General features: G+C 42.6%; 1 protein-coding gene across 1 annotated transcript in view; it reads left to right on the forward strand.

The window, feature by feature from the left end:
- The window catches only part of LOC109911708 (FERM and PDZ domain-containing protein 1), a 77,607-nt gene that overhangs the window by 6,948 nt on the left and 52,935 nt on the right, over nucleotides 1-17,724 (forward strand). Inside the window, exons 2-3 of the mRNA XM_048619626.1 lie at nucleotides 13,513-13,664; nucleotides 15,380-15,482. Of these exons, the coding sequence (XP_048475583.1) occupies nucleotides 13,513-13,664; nucleotides 15,380-15,482 (255 nt within the window). The remainder of the gene's footprint in view (nucleotides 1-13,512; nucleotides 13,665-15,379; nucleotides 15,483-17,724) is intronic.

The raw sequence follows: 17,724 nt of genomic DNA on the forward strand, positions 1-17,724 counted from the left end.
AAATTCTGGTTGACCTTCTATAGGAAGGATGTTGTTAAACTTGAGAAGGTGCAGAAAAGATTGACAAGGATGTTGTCAGGACTGGAGGATTTGAGCTAAAGGGAGAGGTTGAATAGGTTGGGATTTCTCCCTGGAGCATTGGAAGCTGAAGGATGAACTTTTAGAGGTTTATAAAATCATGAGGGGCATGATTAAGGTGAATAGCCAAGGTCTTTTTGTAGGGTGGGGGAGTCCAAAACTAAAGGGCATAGGTTTAAGGTGAGAGGGGCAAGATTTAAAAATGCCCTGAGGGATAACCTTTTCATGCAGAGGGCGGTGTGTGAATGGAATGAGCTGCCAGAGGAAGTGATGGAGGCTGGTACAATTACAACATTTAAAAGGCATTGGATGGGTATATGAATAGGAAGGGTTTAGAGGCATATGGGCTAAATGCTGGTAAATGGGACTAGGTCAGATTGGGATGTCTGTTCAGTGTGGAGGAGCTGGACACAAGGGTCTGTTTCTGTGCTGTATAACTCTATGACTTTATGTCTGTATCACAATTTACTTGAATCTCATTATACCATAATCAGCACAGAGCCTCTGTAAATCTGTGACGTCTTGGCCTTTAATTTTATTTTTACCTTCTTTACTTCTTCTTATCATAACTGGAAGTGCTATCCACCACCAAATCACCTGCGGCAATTTTCACCTCCTGACAACCACCATGAAATCACCTATGTTTTCCAATTGATTATCTTACATGCAAAGCCTATTAAGTGCGATGTAGACCACCAAAGGTGAGGGATAGGTAGGGAAAGAGAGGGAAAAAAGATGCCTCGCAAGATGCTGCTCAATTGTATCTCCATTTCAATCCGAACTCTAGGAAGCCTGTGCAGGATGGTTAAGTTCAAATTTAAATTAAAACTTTCTTTAATTCACCTTCATTTAAATATTAACATCACTAACCTAACTCCACAGGAGAGGGAGGTACTTGTGAGCACTGGATCTGAAGTGGTCATAAAAGTGGCACATTCGCAGCAGTTATGGAGTTGGACTTTTGCAAATTTAATATCCTCCCAACCTAGACCCCCTCCTGTCTGTCACATGGTAGTGAAACAGGCAGGCTAAAACCTCAATCACTATTCTGATCTGCTAAGCAACCCACCACATTCAAAGCATCATGCCCCACCTTCAGGAGCATGATTTCAAATTCTATATGTTTGAATTTATCAAGAAACATATTCATATTGTATATGCCATCATCTTTTGTGGAATGTATTCACAATAAATTCATCAATACAATTGTTAATTCGCATTATATATTATGTCTCATCTCTACTGAACTCCTTCACATTTTTTACAATGTTCTCTTCCCTTCTGTAGAAGAAGCCATTCACCTTTTCATCGAACCTCTGAAGGAATTCATTCAATTATTTCACACCTGTAATTCATTCAGTTTCATATATGATTCACAATGAAGTAGGAATTAATCCAGATTTTATACCCTGTTTATACTATGGTGTGTAATTCATTCACATTTTGCATCTTATACTCACCTGTACAGCCATTTTGCATATTATTTATTAAAATTTTACGTATGTGAATATTCACATTTTTTTCCTTTTACCCTGAATGCAATGAAATCATTTACATTTTATATCTTGTTCCCACCCCTTTCCACCCTATAGTAGTGATCTGCATGACAATAAACCTAATTCTAATTCTAAACTAGATTTTTTGTAAATTATAAGAGACACTCCTTTTGAAGTGTCATCTCCGTTTTACTCAGTTGTAGGCAGCTGTTCCAATGCCTCTGACTGACCTCCCAGATTCGCGAACCTGCTGCCGTCCTTAATTGGAAGTAGCCCCATCTCCAGATTAATTAAGAGTTCTGCATAGAAATAACAATGAGTGACTGTTATCCCCTGGGGAGCAGGTTCAGGACTTGAGCTTCATCACAAAGCTGTTTCCATTGCCAGTACAATTGCTGTCTATGTACCTTTACATCTTTGTGACTTATCAATATAGTGTAGGTTTTATACATTTACCATCTGTGTAATTGCATTTATATTGTCATAATTTTTTGTCACATAATTTGTGACTGTACTTACCTTTTTTAATTTCTTTGTTTACTACTCATGTTCACTTTTATTGTGCCAAAGGCTACACTGTAATTGTAGCATCTGATCACTAGGTGCTGCCCAGTCAGCAGTTTGTAAGGTCAATACCCACCCCCTCCCACTCCAGGGATTTAACCTCATCATAAAGGCTAACACTTCAGTGCAGCACTGATAAAGTGCTACACTGTCGGAGGGGCCATTTGTGAGATGAGACATTGAACTGAGCTCTGTCTGCTGGGAGTAAAAGGTGCAGTGACACTATTTGAAGAAGAATAGGGGAGTACACCCAGTGTCTTGGTCAATGTTTATCTCTCAACCAACATCAGAGTTTAATTGAGATAACAAGGTGTAGAGCTGGATGAACGCAGCATCAGAGGAGCAGGAAAGCTGGCGTTTCAGGCCTAGACCCTTCTTCAGAAAATGAAGAAGGGTCTAGGCCCAAAACGTCAGCTTTCCTGCTCCTCTGATGCTTCTTGGCCTGCTGTGTTTATCCAGCTCTACACCTTGTTATCTCAGATTCTCCAGCATCTGCAGTTCCTACTATATCAGAGTTTAATTGACCATTTAAGTTATTGCTCCTGGTGGGACCATTCTGTGCAGAAATTGGATTCTGCATGTCTCTGCACTTACATGACTACATTTCCAAAGTATTTGATTAGCTGTAAACACTTTGAGACATGGCAATTCGTGCAATACAAGTTCAAATTATTTCTCTTGCTACCATCTTAATGTAAGAAAATTTGTATTTCTTTAACCTACCAACATTAAGACTGTTTGCAAGTTTAAAATGATAGTAATTTGGTGCCATTAGTGAATATGTAAACCATCTTGAGACTCAATACTTGCACTGCCAATCCTGCTGGCCTCCCAAACTCCATGGGATATAAACTCTATCTGAACTTGACATGTGGAGGCTCTATTCCATCCAACAAAATCCTGCTGACATAATGGAGGGAATTTTAACTCCCAAGAACTCCTGACGTGGGAGCAGATGTTGGAGGAAGTGGTGTTTTTGGGGTTGACAGGGAGAGCTGGGAAAGTGTCCTAGGCCCAGTCATCTTCATCTCCCTCCACAGTTACCTTCTTTCCATCTCAATGTCAGGAGTGGGGATGTTCGCTTATGATTGCACGGCTCAGTTCCATTCATAATTCTTCTGATAATGAGGCAGTCAGTACTCGCACGAAGCAAATGCTACGAATGTGAACCTTTACAGGACAGTGATGTTCTAAAATATCTCCTTTAACCCGAGGTGTAACAGAAAGTCGTGGGTAGCGATGATGGTGGTTATATTAAACATCAATCCAGAGACAAACCCATTTGATTTTTCACTGTGCACCAAGTCCATGATACTCTCAGCTTTCCATCAAACTTTCCTGGGTTCACTAGGAAGATGGCCGCTATAGAGGGATTGTCTTACAAACAAAGGTTAAACAGGTTGGGACTCTGTTCCCTGGAGTTTAGAAGAATGAGGGGTGATATCATTGAAACATATAGGATTCTCAAGGGGCTTGACAGGGTAAATGCTGGGAGGATGTTTCACCTCATAGGGGTTGTAGGGTCAGAGGGTGTGGTCTTAGAATTAAGGGTACCAATTTATGACTGAGATGAGGAGGAATTTCTTCTCGCAGATGGTTATGAGTCTTTGGAACTCCTTGCCACAGAGAGCTGTGGAGTCAGAGTTCTTGTGTATATTTATGGCTGAGATAGATAGATTCTTGCTCACTTGGGGAATCAAGAATTATGGGAAAAGGGCAGAAAAGTGGACATAAGTGATGTCAGATCATCCTATTAATTAGAAGACCAGAAATGTAATGCTGAGGCTGTATAAGGCTCTGATCAGACCATTTTTGGAATATTGCAAGCAGTTTTGGGCCCCGTATGTAAGGAAGAATATGTTGGCATTGGAGGGAATTCAGAAGTGGTTTAAAAGAATGATCCCAAGGATAAAGGCTTATCATATGAGAAGTAGTTGAGGATACTGGGTCTGTAATTGATGGAGTTTAGAAGGATGAGGGAGGATCTGATTGAAACTTACAGAATACTGAGAGGTGTAAGAAGAGTGGACGTGGAGTTGTTTCCACTAGTAGGAGAGACTAAGACCTGAGGTCAGAGTCTCAGAGTGAAGGGGAACTAATTGCTACAGAATGCTGTGGAAGCTAAGTCATTATGTGTCTTAAAGACAGAGATAGATAGGTTCACGATTAGTAAGGGGATCAAGGATTACTGGGAGAAGGCAGGAGAGTGGGGTTGAGAAATATATGAGCCATGATTGAGTGGCACAGCAGACTCGATGGGCCGAATGGCCAGTTCTGCTCCTATATTTTATATTCTTATGGTCACCTGATATGCCATATCAGGTTGCAACTTTTAGTGGAAAAAGAAAGCCAAACTAAAACCACTAAAAATGCAATGACATTCTTCACACCTTGGTGCCGTAAAGGGGCTGGAAGAGGCTGATACAGTCGGTTCTGCTCTAACGTGATAGTTGCATTCCTGTGCAACATTGCATTGTAGAAAACCGTGCTATAGAAATAATGGAGCCAAAGGGAAAATTGGGGGGTTAGGGGCAGACCACCAAAAAATATCACTCAAAATCGTTCAAAAATCACTCAACAGCCTAACATAAAGAATGGCACAGTTTGAATGAATGTTTTATTCATATCTAAAGATGAAATAAAAGTAAATTTAACAATTTACCTTGAAAAAATGTCAAGATAACTTGATGGGGAAGGAGGTTTTGTGGTTGCTCTGTTGTTAAAGCAGGGACTGAGGGTCGTCATCATCATCATCACCTTCAGGTGCAGTTGTGGTTGCAGGGTTAGGGTGAAAAATAGTTAATCCAGAAGTGGATGGCTGTGGTTCATTGTCTTCTGTCTGTTTCTTGGGGGCTGGCTTAAAAAACACATCCAGTTTTTGCTGCTTTGCCCTTTTCCTTCTTTCATGAAGAAGCTGTTCATAGAGTGCCAAATAAGATTTTATTCCATGAACTGCTACCCTGCTGCATTGTAATTGTTGTCCTCTAAGAGCTGTAACTGCTTCTCAATTTCCCTCAAAGCCTTTAAAATCTTGAAAAATATCTGGGAGAAGCTTCTGCCAAACTGTATGCAAGCAGTCCTTACTGTCATCACCCCAGGCCTCCATGATAATGTCAATTGCATTCTTGATGTTAAAGCTCTTCCAAAATTGAAGAACACTGTCCTTATCCCCCTCAGTGGCTGCAATCAGCCTCATAAATATGCGTCTTAAATAATAAGCTTTAAAAGCTGCTATTGCATCCTGGTCCATGGGTTGAAGCAGAGAGGTTGTGTTTGGGGGTAGAAATAGCACTTTGATGTTTTCAGAAAGCTCACCAATGGTGGGAGGATGGGTTAGTGCATTATCTAGGATGAGGAGAATCTTGAAATCCAAATTTCTTTCCCTGCAATACTTTCTAAAAACATCAACAATAAGGTCAGAAAAAATTTGCCCTGTCATCCAACCTCTTTAGCTTGATGCCAGTTTGGAGACTGTTTTGGCACTAGCATTGTATGTATTCAGGACAAGGCCTGTGAAATGATCATGTGATGCTGACACATACTCCTCCGTGCACCGATGGAATCACGTTCTATCCCACACGAGTTCGCGTTTTAGAAATACCTTCCCCCTATTCATCAGTCGCATTACAGCCCAATTCGTGTTGCTGGAACATGCGTTATAGCAGAACCATCTGTAGTGGTGGGTCAAAGTTGGATGCTGGTAGGAATTGATTTTTCTGTTCAAAGTGAGGGAGTAGAATTGCTGAGACTTTTGGAGCTCTAAGGAAGGAGGATGAGTAGTGGTGAGTGGTCCTTGCTGGTGGAAGTTGGATTGTGGAGATTGATTGAGGGGGATGACATTTGAAGAACACTTGGAGCTGTAATCTGACGTGGCAGGGGGCAGTGAGCTTGATAGAAAGCTGTGAATAATGTGAGATTTGTTCTTGTAGTCCTTATCTATCCACCAGACGTTGTATCTTGATTCCATTGGTTACATATTTCAAAAATGCCTTTTTGTTAGTTTGATGTACAAGTGGCCTGCAGGCCCACTATCCAAAGAGGGAAGCTGATGCTGTTGGCCTAATCAAAGACCTGATTGCCCTGAAACCTGAACGAGAGGGAGAGGTAGGTGCTGCTGAGGTACCCAGCGACAGTGAAGGAATGGCGATATATTTTCAAGGCAGGATGGTGTATGGCATGGAGGGGCTCAGGGTTGGAGGTGAAATCCTTGAAGGTAGATCTTGGATCTGCCTGCAGCTCCATTTCTGAGCTTTCATTCCTGATCTGTTGGCTGTTGTTGGGAAGCTGCCACCATTTAGCTTGTTCTCCCTATACAGTGGACCAATTGCCTCACTGACAGCAAAATGACCCCTAATTGGGGCTTTAATTACGTTAATGCTACCAAACATCCACTCTCTCCATCACCGACGCTCAGTAGCAGCAGTGTGCACTATCTACAAGATGGAGTGCAGCAATTCACCAAAGATCCTTAGGTAGCACTTCCAAACCAATGACCACATCCATCTAGAAGGACAACGGCAGCAGATATGTGTGACCACCATCACTGCAAGTTCCCCTCCAAGACACGCAGCATCCTGACTTACAAATATATCGCTGTTCCTTCACTGTCACTGGGTCTAAATCCTGGAATTCCCTCCCTAAGGGCATTGTGGGTCAACCTACAGCATGTGGACTGTGGCGGTTCTAGAAGGCAGCTCATCATCACCTTCTCAAGGGTATCTAGGATGGGCAGTAAATGCTGGCCCAGCCGGGGATGCCCATGTCCTACAAATGAATTAAAGAAAACCCATTCCCACTGTAATGGGCAGCCTCTCTGCATCCAATCCCTCCACTGGGAAAAAGCTGGTTTGGTGGGATCATATGAAGGAGCCAATCACACATGGCTCCTTACCAGCTCTTACCAGTTCTTCTACCTCCTAGTAAACCTCCCGGAAATTTGTAAAATCCTAGTCTCTGCGCCCAGAACTTGTCTCACCAAAGTGACATTGGTATTGCATTTACAACATAGCCTTTACGTTGCTGATTTTTCTCGATTGTAACAATACATATTTTGTGCTACAAAGTGAGTCAACACTGAGCTTATAAAACTATAATTCCTCACCAAAAGCATTGTCGCTTTTTCTAAAAAAAATACGTCTTGCAAACCAAACAAAATGAGCCTTTTCTAAAGCAGAGAGCACTTTCAGCTGATGAATGTTTTGATTTTCCCTTGTCTGTAATATAGCCAAAAGCCACAATTGCTATATCGTTAAAAGCCTTTATGAATTATTTATCTGTACGAGATCATGTCAATCACCCTGTCTGGAAGTACCGCACTTCTGACAGTCTGAAGTCAGATTAAATTTCATTTAACATAAATACCCTCCTCTTTTCAGCTGGATCTTTGTTCCAATCCAGACCCGTTTCAGGGGAAACCGTTGTGCAATTTAAGAAGTAATTTTCACCCATACATCACCAACCTACACCTTCTGTGCAATTTGCAAAATACTACAACGAAGATGTTGGACAGTAGTCCTGTAGGCCCCAGGTCAGGCCTCCTGACCTTTGCACCTAACTGCCTGATATATGTTCCTCTTGAAATTCCACCTTAGAAGAACTAAATAGTAAAATGTACTCTCAAATCCCATCGTCAAAGGGTTAAATTATGAGAAGGGGGTTCCACAAACAAACCTGTATTGCCTCAGGTATTTCCAGAGGGGTGATTGAGGGTGTTTACAATGTTACAAACATTTGAAAAGTTAGATACAGTCCATATCTACGCTGTACAGCTTCCTATTATGGTCATCATGATGGTCTGACCATCTCTCATACAGAGCTCAAGCAACTTTAATATCCAATTCCAGTTGCTGACCAAGGGTTGACAGTGAGACGTTCCCAGTCAGCTTGAGCTGGTGTGTTTGTGTGGGTGGGATGTGGTGTGGTTATAGGGGGAGGGCTGGAGACAGGGCATGGTGTAGAGGGTTCGCTCCTTCCACCCTCAGTGGTGGCCTGGCTACTTTCCCTCTTTATAATTCAAGTTTTTAAAAGGTGGCAGAGTGGGCCCTTCCTGCTGCGTACTCTGACCTGCAATGGGGTGTTCCTGTGAAGCTGGAAGACCTCTGGTTAGCTTTCCAGCTGGAGTCTACTTGGCAAGCTTCAGCGGGCACAGAATCTTGCTGCATGCCGACAAAACAAAAATAATCATCCTAATCAGATTCACACCAAGCAAGACAGAGCATGAAGACTTCCGCTGTGCCTGTTAAAAAATCTCAATGATTTGAAATGATCTTGCACTTTTTTTCCAAACTTTTTTACTAGAATGTCTGCTTCGTACTGAGTACAGTACTTCCTGTACTTTCCAATGCAGAGACATTGAACTTTTTACTTTCCAATTTCTCCTTAAATTCTGATGGCCAGTGAGTTTCGCATTGGCCCGCAGTCAATTTTCTCACACTGTCTTCCCATTTTCTTCCCTTCCTTCCACTATGCTTTTGAGATGTTGGCTGCATTTCTCAAGGAATCGTGTGCCCAGTGCCCCAGGCGAGATCTTCTCCTGGTTTCCTTGCCAACCCATTGTAAGTGCCATTTTCAAAGCCCAGCTGCCACCACCTGAGACTCTGCAAATCAGCACTGACCTCCCACACTGCGGGGGATCCACCTGGAAAATACCTCAGAGGAAAGGCAAGTTTCTTCCAGGACGGAAATCTAGAGGTGCTGTTGGATTGGCTGGTGGAGAAGAGGGCGGTCCTAATCCTTGCTCACCTCCCCCCCTCCAAAGGGAACCATGCCAACAAAGACAACCAGCTCAGACACAAAGAGCAGCATGGGTTAGTGCTGTGTCTGGAGTGAGAAGAGGGTCAGTGATCTTCTGTGCAAGTGCCACCATTTTCTCTCTGTTACCTCTTACTTGGGGCCAGTACTCAGTCTAACTCAGACACTGCACATACCATTCCCAAGGCTCATGAACTACTTGCATGCATCATGTCCACCCAAAGGTTCACTGCACCACCTCATTCTGCCAAACTACTAATCCTTTCTGCCCTCTGAATTTCTGACGCACCGTTTGGTGATGGCTCACAACCTCTTCTGACGATGCTGTGGCTTTAAGAGGTGTATTTTGTCCTGGTTACTTTTAAGAGTGGTTTTAAGGCAGAGGTACTGAGCTGGCTATGAATGCCCAGAAAGTAAACAGCTTGGGAGGCCTTGGAATTTTTTTAAAAGTTGGAACAATAGAAGCAGCCTGGCTGGGTGTGGCCAGCTTTCACAGACCAGGATCCCTAGTTTTTAGTTTTTTAGTTTTGAGATTCAGCATCAGTTGCTGTTGTGAGCTTGAAGAAGTGGAAACTATTTGTTCCTCTTTCAATTACAGCAAAAAAAGCTGGGGGTTCTCTTTGTAGGCTGCTGGATTGCATGTGAGACAAAATTTCTGCATTTGCCTTTTTGTCAAGGAGTGTGTTTATGGGATGTTACTATATAGGAACAGTTAATTAGTAATAGTTACTGTATCTATTATTCTGTTAAGTTTTCCAATAGAGTTAAGTTATTCGAAGTTCTTCTTTCTTTTGTTGTATTTTAGCTATAGTGTTTGAATAAATTGTGTTTAGCTGAATGTCGAGTACTTTGACCAGTTGAAATGCATCTGAAACACAGCACGTTACATTTTCCTTTAAAATAAGAAAAACCTAAAGTCTAGGTTGCCTTCTTAAAATATTATGAGGGGATCTGGTCTGGTCCATAACACTCTCCTGCTCATCATCACCACCCTCCGCTCTTGCGTCCCTCTGTATTACACTCAGCCCTTCTCTTTGTCTCATTGCAAGAAAGACTGGCGCACAACGCCAACCATCAATACAACTGACCATCCTGCAATCCCTAGATTGCATGCAGTTGAACTGACGAACCCCCTAAGGTGTGATTGACTGACTGTGGTGGACCCCCTGACTTTTACACATCACCATTTACTTGAAGCACATGGATTGTATTTGGTGTGGGAGTTGCTGGCAGCTCTGATGTTGGCATCGCACTGGGCTGTTAATCCCTACGTTTGACTGAAATATTTACCCCACTGTCACAAGCTGCCCGCCTCCCTTTCTGCACTAAAAAAGAAAGTTAAATCACAGACCCTGGCAGCCTATAATTGAGTTCTGAAGACATTGTGTGCTAAGAGTCCTACAGTCTGTAACCTGGTGCTAAAGTCAGTGAGTACCATTTCCCCAATGTCAGCACATAAACATCCTATGTCGATGTGTGATATTCATAAAATCCCTACAGTGTAGGCACAAGCCATTCAGCCCATCAAGTCCAAACTGGTCCTCTGTAGAGCATCCCACCCAGACCAACACCCCTACTGTGTCCCTGTAACCCTGCATTTCCCACAGCTAATCCACCTAGCCTGCACATCCCTGCACACTACGGGCAATTTAGCATGGCCAGTTCACCCTAACCTGCACATCTTTGGACTGTGGGAGGAAACTGGAGCACCAGGAAGAAACTCACGCATACACAAGGAGAATGTGTAAACTCCACGCAGAGAGTCCCTAGAGGCTGGCATCAAAGCTTGGCGCTGTGAGGCAGCAGTGCTAACCACTGTGCCACTGTGGTGTCCCAACTCGATGTTGTGCAGGTGGCTGATGGTAGGATCGGTCTTTAGCAAGTTGCAGTTTTCAGGTAATCCAATGAGCTTTCATGCTGGTGCAGTAGACGGGGGGGGGGGGGGAGGTGTGTTGGTAGATTAATGCCCCTGAAGTTGTCTGTGCCAACACTCAGTGCACACCAATTAAATTCTAGCCTTAGGGATGGACCAGGTTTTAAGCAAATGCAAGGGCAGAGAGTGGAATGAAAAACCATGGGGTGGTTTGTGATGAGATGTTGGGAATTTTCACCGTCTGTGCTCCTTGGTGGAGGAGGCGGTTTGGAAAGGCGATGTAAGTAGCCAAGTTGGCCCTTTAATGAGCTGTAAATGTATGGAAATACGGTAATCACCACTCAAGGGCATGACTTTGAAGTCACTGTTTTAAGCCTCGGGCAGAAAATAATATTTTTTCTCAATGGCGGGAACCTATATTTTTACATTTTCACCTTATTTTCACTTTATTCATCATTACTCTCATGACATTGGGGTTGGAGAATTCACTCAAAAATCTTAAAATTAAAACTGAGCCCTTCAAATTGAAAACTGTCCCAGAAGATGGCATTCCAAGATGATTTCAGGGACTGTAATTTTCAAAGTTTTCCTGCACTGGATCCTAATCCCATGGTCATTTTATGTATAACCCAATGTTTCAGGTCTCTGAATAATTTCTTGCAGCAGTGATTCTGTTGTTGCTGTGTATCACTCCTCCAGATTCCTGTTTTGCTCCTTGATTTGTTCCATTCTGACTTTATTTGCCTAGCATCATTGCTCCCTTTGTTTATTTACGCAGTGACAATGCTGTCACTGTAAAAAAAGGTTATTTTGTCCTGGGTTTTTTTTGAAAAGAGGTTGTAACGGTGTGGGTGCCGAAGAGTCTATGGAGCTAGAAAGCTAAAACCGTTTAACAACGGAGGGGGAGTGGCCAGTTTTCCCAGTTCAGGATTTTCTAGTCTTTTTTAGCTATCGCGGTCATAAGAAGTTTTGAGTACCAGAACGGTTGCAAGCTTCAGTAAAGGATTCCTAACTGACTTTCTCTGAAATCTCCCTGGATGTTGTTCCCTCCTGCGTGTAAGAATCTGTGTTTGAATTTACCTTTTTGCCAAGGGGGTGTGTTTATGGGATGTTTTATATTGGAACAGTTAATAGTTGTTAAGTTGGGTGGGTTAAGTTTTCAAGTAGCTAAGTTATTCTAAATTCTGCTTTCTTTTTCTCTTGTTTCAACTGTAGTGTTTAAATAAATTTTGTTTTGCTTAAAGGCGAGTGGTTGCATCACACCTGGAACACACACTTCACATTTACCTTCAAAATAAGAAAAAGTTAGGGTCTAGGCTACCTCCTTAAAATATTTTGAGAGGGTCTGGCCTGGTTCAGAACAACCTTCTCCGGCCTTCAATCTCATCATAAACCACCCCATGGTTTTTCATTCCACTCTCTGCCTTTGCATTTGCTTAAAACCTGGTCCATCCCTAAGGCTAGGATTTAATGTGGTGTGCACTAAGTGTTGGCACAGGCAACTTCAGGGGCATTAATCTACCAACCCACCTGCCTACCACACCAGCATGAAAGCTCATTGGATTAAGCATCAGTTTGGTACTTAAGGGCTTCTTCTTCATCCAATCAGGAGCCTGGCCACCGGATCCCCACTGCCCTCCCCTACCCATCCTCCCACCTAGAGGTAGCTGGCCAATCTGAGGCTAGCAGGCTCAGGGACTGTGCCTGGAGGCGCAAGTGGCACACCGTGACCAGCTTCACCAGTGGGCAGGTAAGTGGGTATTTTGGGGGTACTCGTGGGGGTGTAGGTCAGCAATAACCCCATGTCCCAATTAGCCCCAGAATGAGGCAAATGGAGCTTCCCTGTGAGGAGGGCACACGCTGTTCCCAATGGCTGGGAAAGTGGTATTTGGGCCAATGACTGGCTCAGGACCTCAAGTGCCCATTAGTTGATTGATCAAAGGCTTTAGTCATTGGCAGGCTGAGAATGTCGACCATGGATTTTCTCACCTGGAACTGAGGTGGTGAGAAAGGGGTGAATACAGCTCCGGGTCGACTCACCCAAATATTTGCCCCATCCTCACCATCTCCAGGGAGGGGAAAATCACACCCTGACTGATGAGGGCATATTGGAACCTGAACAGACCATTCAGCCCCTTAAGCGTGTTGCACCATTCTAGACCATGGCTGATCATTCACCTCAGCGGGTACATCAGTGATTCATTAACCTGAAAATTTCTCCACAGATGCTGCCAGACCTACTGAATATTTCCTGGTTTTATTCACTAAGCTGCATTTTGACCACATCCTCAGTCTTTTGCTGCATTCTGGACAGAGCAGCAGTTCTGTGACTTTTAGGGGCTGTCTTTGATTCTGTTGACTCTCCAAGAATCTTCTGCCTGATGTTCTTGAAACAGCTTGCTGGAACTTTTCCACCCTGGTTGTGGCAGGTCCCTCTTGTTCTAGGGAATGAGTGTGTCGGTGTTGGAGTGGATATGGAGGAGCAGAGGAAATCCCTTTTACAATGACCCAATCCGCTTTTACAATGACCCAATCTGCTTTTACAATGACCCAATCCGCTTTTGCAATGACCCATCTCTTCAGGAAGCCAAAGTGAAGGAGAGAGGCTATGAGTAATGATTTTGCAGGAACCTAGGGGTTAGGTGCGGAAATGGGGAGGGAAGAAGGTGCGTGGTGGATTAAAGGACAGGGAAAATTAAAAGATACTGAAAGTGATTGACAAACAAGACCTTGCTTTGTTTTTGATTGAAGGAATCGAGGTCCAGCCAATGGAGCAACTGCTAACACGAACCAGCTGAGCAGCCCATTGAAGGTGACAGTGAAGATTATCAAAGATCCATTTCTGGACCATGGATTTGTGATCTCAGAAGGTTCACCAGTATGTGTGAGGTCTGTCGCTGCAGGTAAATACCTGGGAATGGGAGGTTGCAACTGAGGGAAGGCAAGAAGAGTTTTCAAGAGGGATTAGGATCTAATAGAGGCAGGGCTTTTAACTGATGCAGTCCATCTCAACACATCCAACATTAACCCGGACCTCATCCCACTTTTCCTGCCACACAGTCCTCTGTCAATATTTTATCAGCTTTGCCATGATGAGAATATTTAGGGTGGAATTTTCCCTTCCCTGAAGGTTGTCAGTAGGTGACGTAATTGGCTTGGCCCCTCCACCCCTTCCTGCCACCTCAGTAGTTAATTAAAACGATGCATAGGTGACCTTCTTGACCTCCACTAATTAAGGCCCTTAAATGGCTAATTAAGGGCCTCAACCCATCTGCTTCCCAATTATCTGCCTTCCCCGTTGACAACAAAGGTGCCCAGTTTCCTAACTGGGAAGCCATTACAACCTGCAAACTGGGTTAGGGTACGGGGCCTCAAATTTCCCCAAACTAGGGACAATGGGGGCAAGGGAATGGCCTCAAAGCCACATCCCCGTTCTTGCCGCTAACTTGTCCTGAGGCACTACCCCCACTCCTCAAGACCACCACCCCACAATAAGAACATAAAAGTGGCTTATCTTCTCACTGCTGGATTCTACCCAAGGAGTAGGACCTGTTGACATTAGGACCCAAAGGCTCCCTCCTAATGTTTTTAAAACAAATGGTTGAGATTTTTCAGGCATGATATACCCTTTATAACTCCATGCTCGCTGTCTCCGATCAGCTGAAAATGAGCTACATCTTTAGTCACTCTATCCTTGATAATGGATTAGATATTTGCAATGCTAGACCTGAGACTAATTGGGCCATAATTCACTAGGTTTCTTCTCCCTTTCTCAACTGGTGGAGTGACATGTGCAACTTTTCAGTCTATGGGACTATTTCCTCAGCTTTGAAAGGTTACAGTTCGGGCATATGCAGTGTCTGCACCATCTTCCTTTAACTCTGGGATGGAATCTTCTGCTCCTGCACTTTAATGCCTTTAACTTCTTCATTATTTTTGTAGAATTATTATGCACCAACCCTCTAAAAAGCATCCCACACTATCCCTTTAACCCCATATTTACCATAGTTAACCTATCGAGCCTGCACACTATGGGGCATTTTAAGCCTGGCCAATTTCCCATAACCTGCACGTTTTTGGACTGTGGGAGGAAACCAGAGCAAACCCACGCAGACACGGGAAGAACATGCAAACTCCATACAGACAGATTTGCTTTGGTTATTTTTGGTGAGCTCTTGTCCTTGATCCAATATCAGTTTCCATGGGATTTCTGTCATGTTAGCCCTTTGGTTCTAAGCTGTGATGCTGCTCCTCTGATGCTGCTTGGCCTGCTGTGTTCATCCAGCTCTACACCTTGTTATCTTGCTTATTCAACACATGTAGGATTCCTTAGTTCCGTTGACATTATTACTGTTCGCTCTTTCTGTATAAGGAAGTCCACCTGTCTCCATGACCTGAGAAAGTCATCATTCCCTTTGCATTTTGTGGGTATTGAGATGAGACAAACCTCAGGCAGCAAGATGTCCAGTTGTAAAATGAAAGTATGAATAATTAGTTTTTTTTTAATCCTCTGCACATGCTGATGAGCCTTCCATGTACTTGCAGCTTTTTCTCCTCTTCTTGTAAGGGACAGATGATGCTACATCCAAAAATATGCTGATTTCCTTTTGCTTCTTAGGTGGTCCTGGAGAGGGGAAGCTGTTCCCAGGAGATCAGATCGTACAAATTAATAACATGCCCCTGGATATGATTTCCCAGGAACATATCGATAATATTATTAGGTGAGGGTCCTTTATGCGCATTCGCTGAATGTAAAGTTTTAATAATTACTAAAATCATTCATGACCATCATTTGAAGGCTACACGAGAAACACAAAGTGGCTTGAAGTCCTTTAGTAGGTGAACTTCCCCTATGAAGTTAGAATTATGAAGTCTTATGATGTTCAAAGTGCTCTATAAATGCAAGTTGTTGGTGGTGGCAAACTCAGAAATAAAACAACATTGATTAAGAAAGTGTAGAAGACTGTTTGCAGTTCTAAAGGAAGATCACCAACAAGATTTCATTGAGTGCGATGTACCTCCTTAGTTCTACAGCAACTCACCCAGGCTTCTTGCACAACAGTGTTCTATAATATAAACCATCGCATAGACTGATTTACACAAACACTTGAGTTCTCCGCTACATGCACTGTCAAACATTTCTTTACACATGGCCGAATATACCATTACACACGGCCGAATATACCATTACACACAGCCGAATATACCATTACACACAGCCGAATATACCATTACACACGGCGGAATATACCATTACACACAGCTGAATGGACCATTACACAGACAATTTAATATTTCTTCACATACAAAGTTGAATATTCCATTACACACCCAGTCAAGTTCTCTGTTACACACACATACACAATTGAATACCCCATTTCACACACATTTGAATATTCATTGACATAGACAAACAGTCTTGTACACACAATTGAATACTTTGATAGGCACACTGTCAGGTTATACATACAGTCAAATACTCGAATATGCATATCATCAAATACTCCATATACACACAATGGAGTATTCCATTTCACACACTGTTGAATGCTCCATTGTATACCTTACACACACAAACAGTACCCCATTACACATACAGCCAAATACTCCACAAATACACACAGTTGAACACTGTATTGTGCACACAGTTGAGTTCTTGTTTGTTTACCTAAGTTGAATTCTCCATTATATGCACAGTTGAGTATCCATAGTCCCATTAGTGTGATTTACGTTTCCATGTATTCTATCAGATATGCAGTTGCAGAAAGCATTTTAAGTATTAGTTAAAAGGTTGTTAGTGAGTGATGAGCCAAAGCAAGATATATATTGCATGTGAATTTGTCAAACCCAGAGCCCGTTTTGTTGGAACATATTACTCCAACCCAATGCTTGCAGCTCCAGGACTCAGTGCTAGGACGGGGATCATTACTGAAGAATCTCTCAGTAACTTTACTGTATTTGATTTGCTTTCTGTTAAAAGTTTTATCAAGGGTCTTGGGCTTAGACAGTGTTGGCTAACTGTGTCACCCATGTTGTCTGGCTGGATCTTAAGAACTGTCCAGCAGAAAATATGTAATGGGGCTCCCATTTGTGTAGAAATCCTCACTGCAATCCAAATTTAAATACATGCAAAACATTGGAAACAGGGTTTGTTAGGACCAAATATATAAAACTAAGTATGCTGACTTATGACTTGTACTCCCTTGGATGCATTTTAAACTCCAATGTATTCAGAATCAAATCCAGAGTGTGTGAGGCTGACATTTTCATTAAACTTCAGTCTACTTTTGTCTGGGCTTGTGGGAGACTGCTTAAAGGAAGATGTCTTTGCTCTTTGTATCTGAACTCTGGACTTATACTGGAGCTTTATTGTTATTGTGTATCAGAAATGTTTCTGATGCTGAAGAATTTGAAGTATAGGTTACCATGAAGGACTCTCCTTCTCAACCTCTCCCCTTGCCTGACGCTCAGGCTAAACCACCACTGTTATAGAAAGCCCTTACAGAAAGACTGTAAGGTCTACTTTTTTAGTTTATTTCTTATTTTCCTAACTTATACTATGTATATCTGTAATGTACTGTAATATGTTTTATTTATTTTCTCTATTTTTGTATGTAAGATTTGTACTTAGGTATTTTGTACCGAAGATGGTGGTGTGTGTTGGTGACATTGTACACTTTTCATTGTACTTCCTGTTCTTTTGTAACTTGAGTAGACATGACAATAAACCTAATTCTAATTCACCAATCATCTCTCTCTCTCTCTCTTTCCAAGGAGAGAGCAGTCCCATGGGTCTTGTAAGATTATGGTGCCATTACCTTTTAACATTGAACAACAGTCTGAGTGAGGTAGACTGAGATGGATAAATCATGACAGCATATATGAATAAGAGATAGTAGGAACTGCAGATGCTGGAGAATCCGAGATAACAAGTTGTAGAGCTGGATGAACACAGCAGGCCAA

The sequence above is a fragment of the Rhincodon typus genome, chromosome 3 (genome assembly GCF_021869965.1).
Source record: "Rhincodon typus isolate 14 chromosome 3, sRhiTyp1.1, whole genome shotgun sequence".
In the NCBI taxonomy this organism is placed as follows: domain Eukaryota; kingdom Metazoa; phylum Chordata; class Chondrichthyes; order Orectolobiformes; family Rhincodontidae; genus Rhincodon; species Rhincodon typus.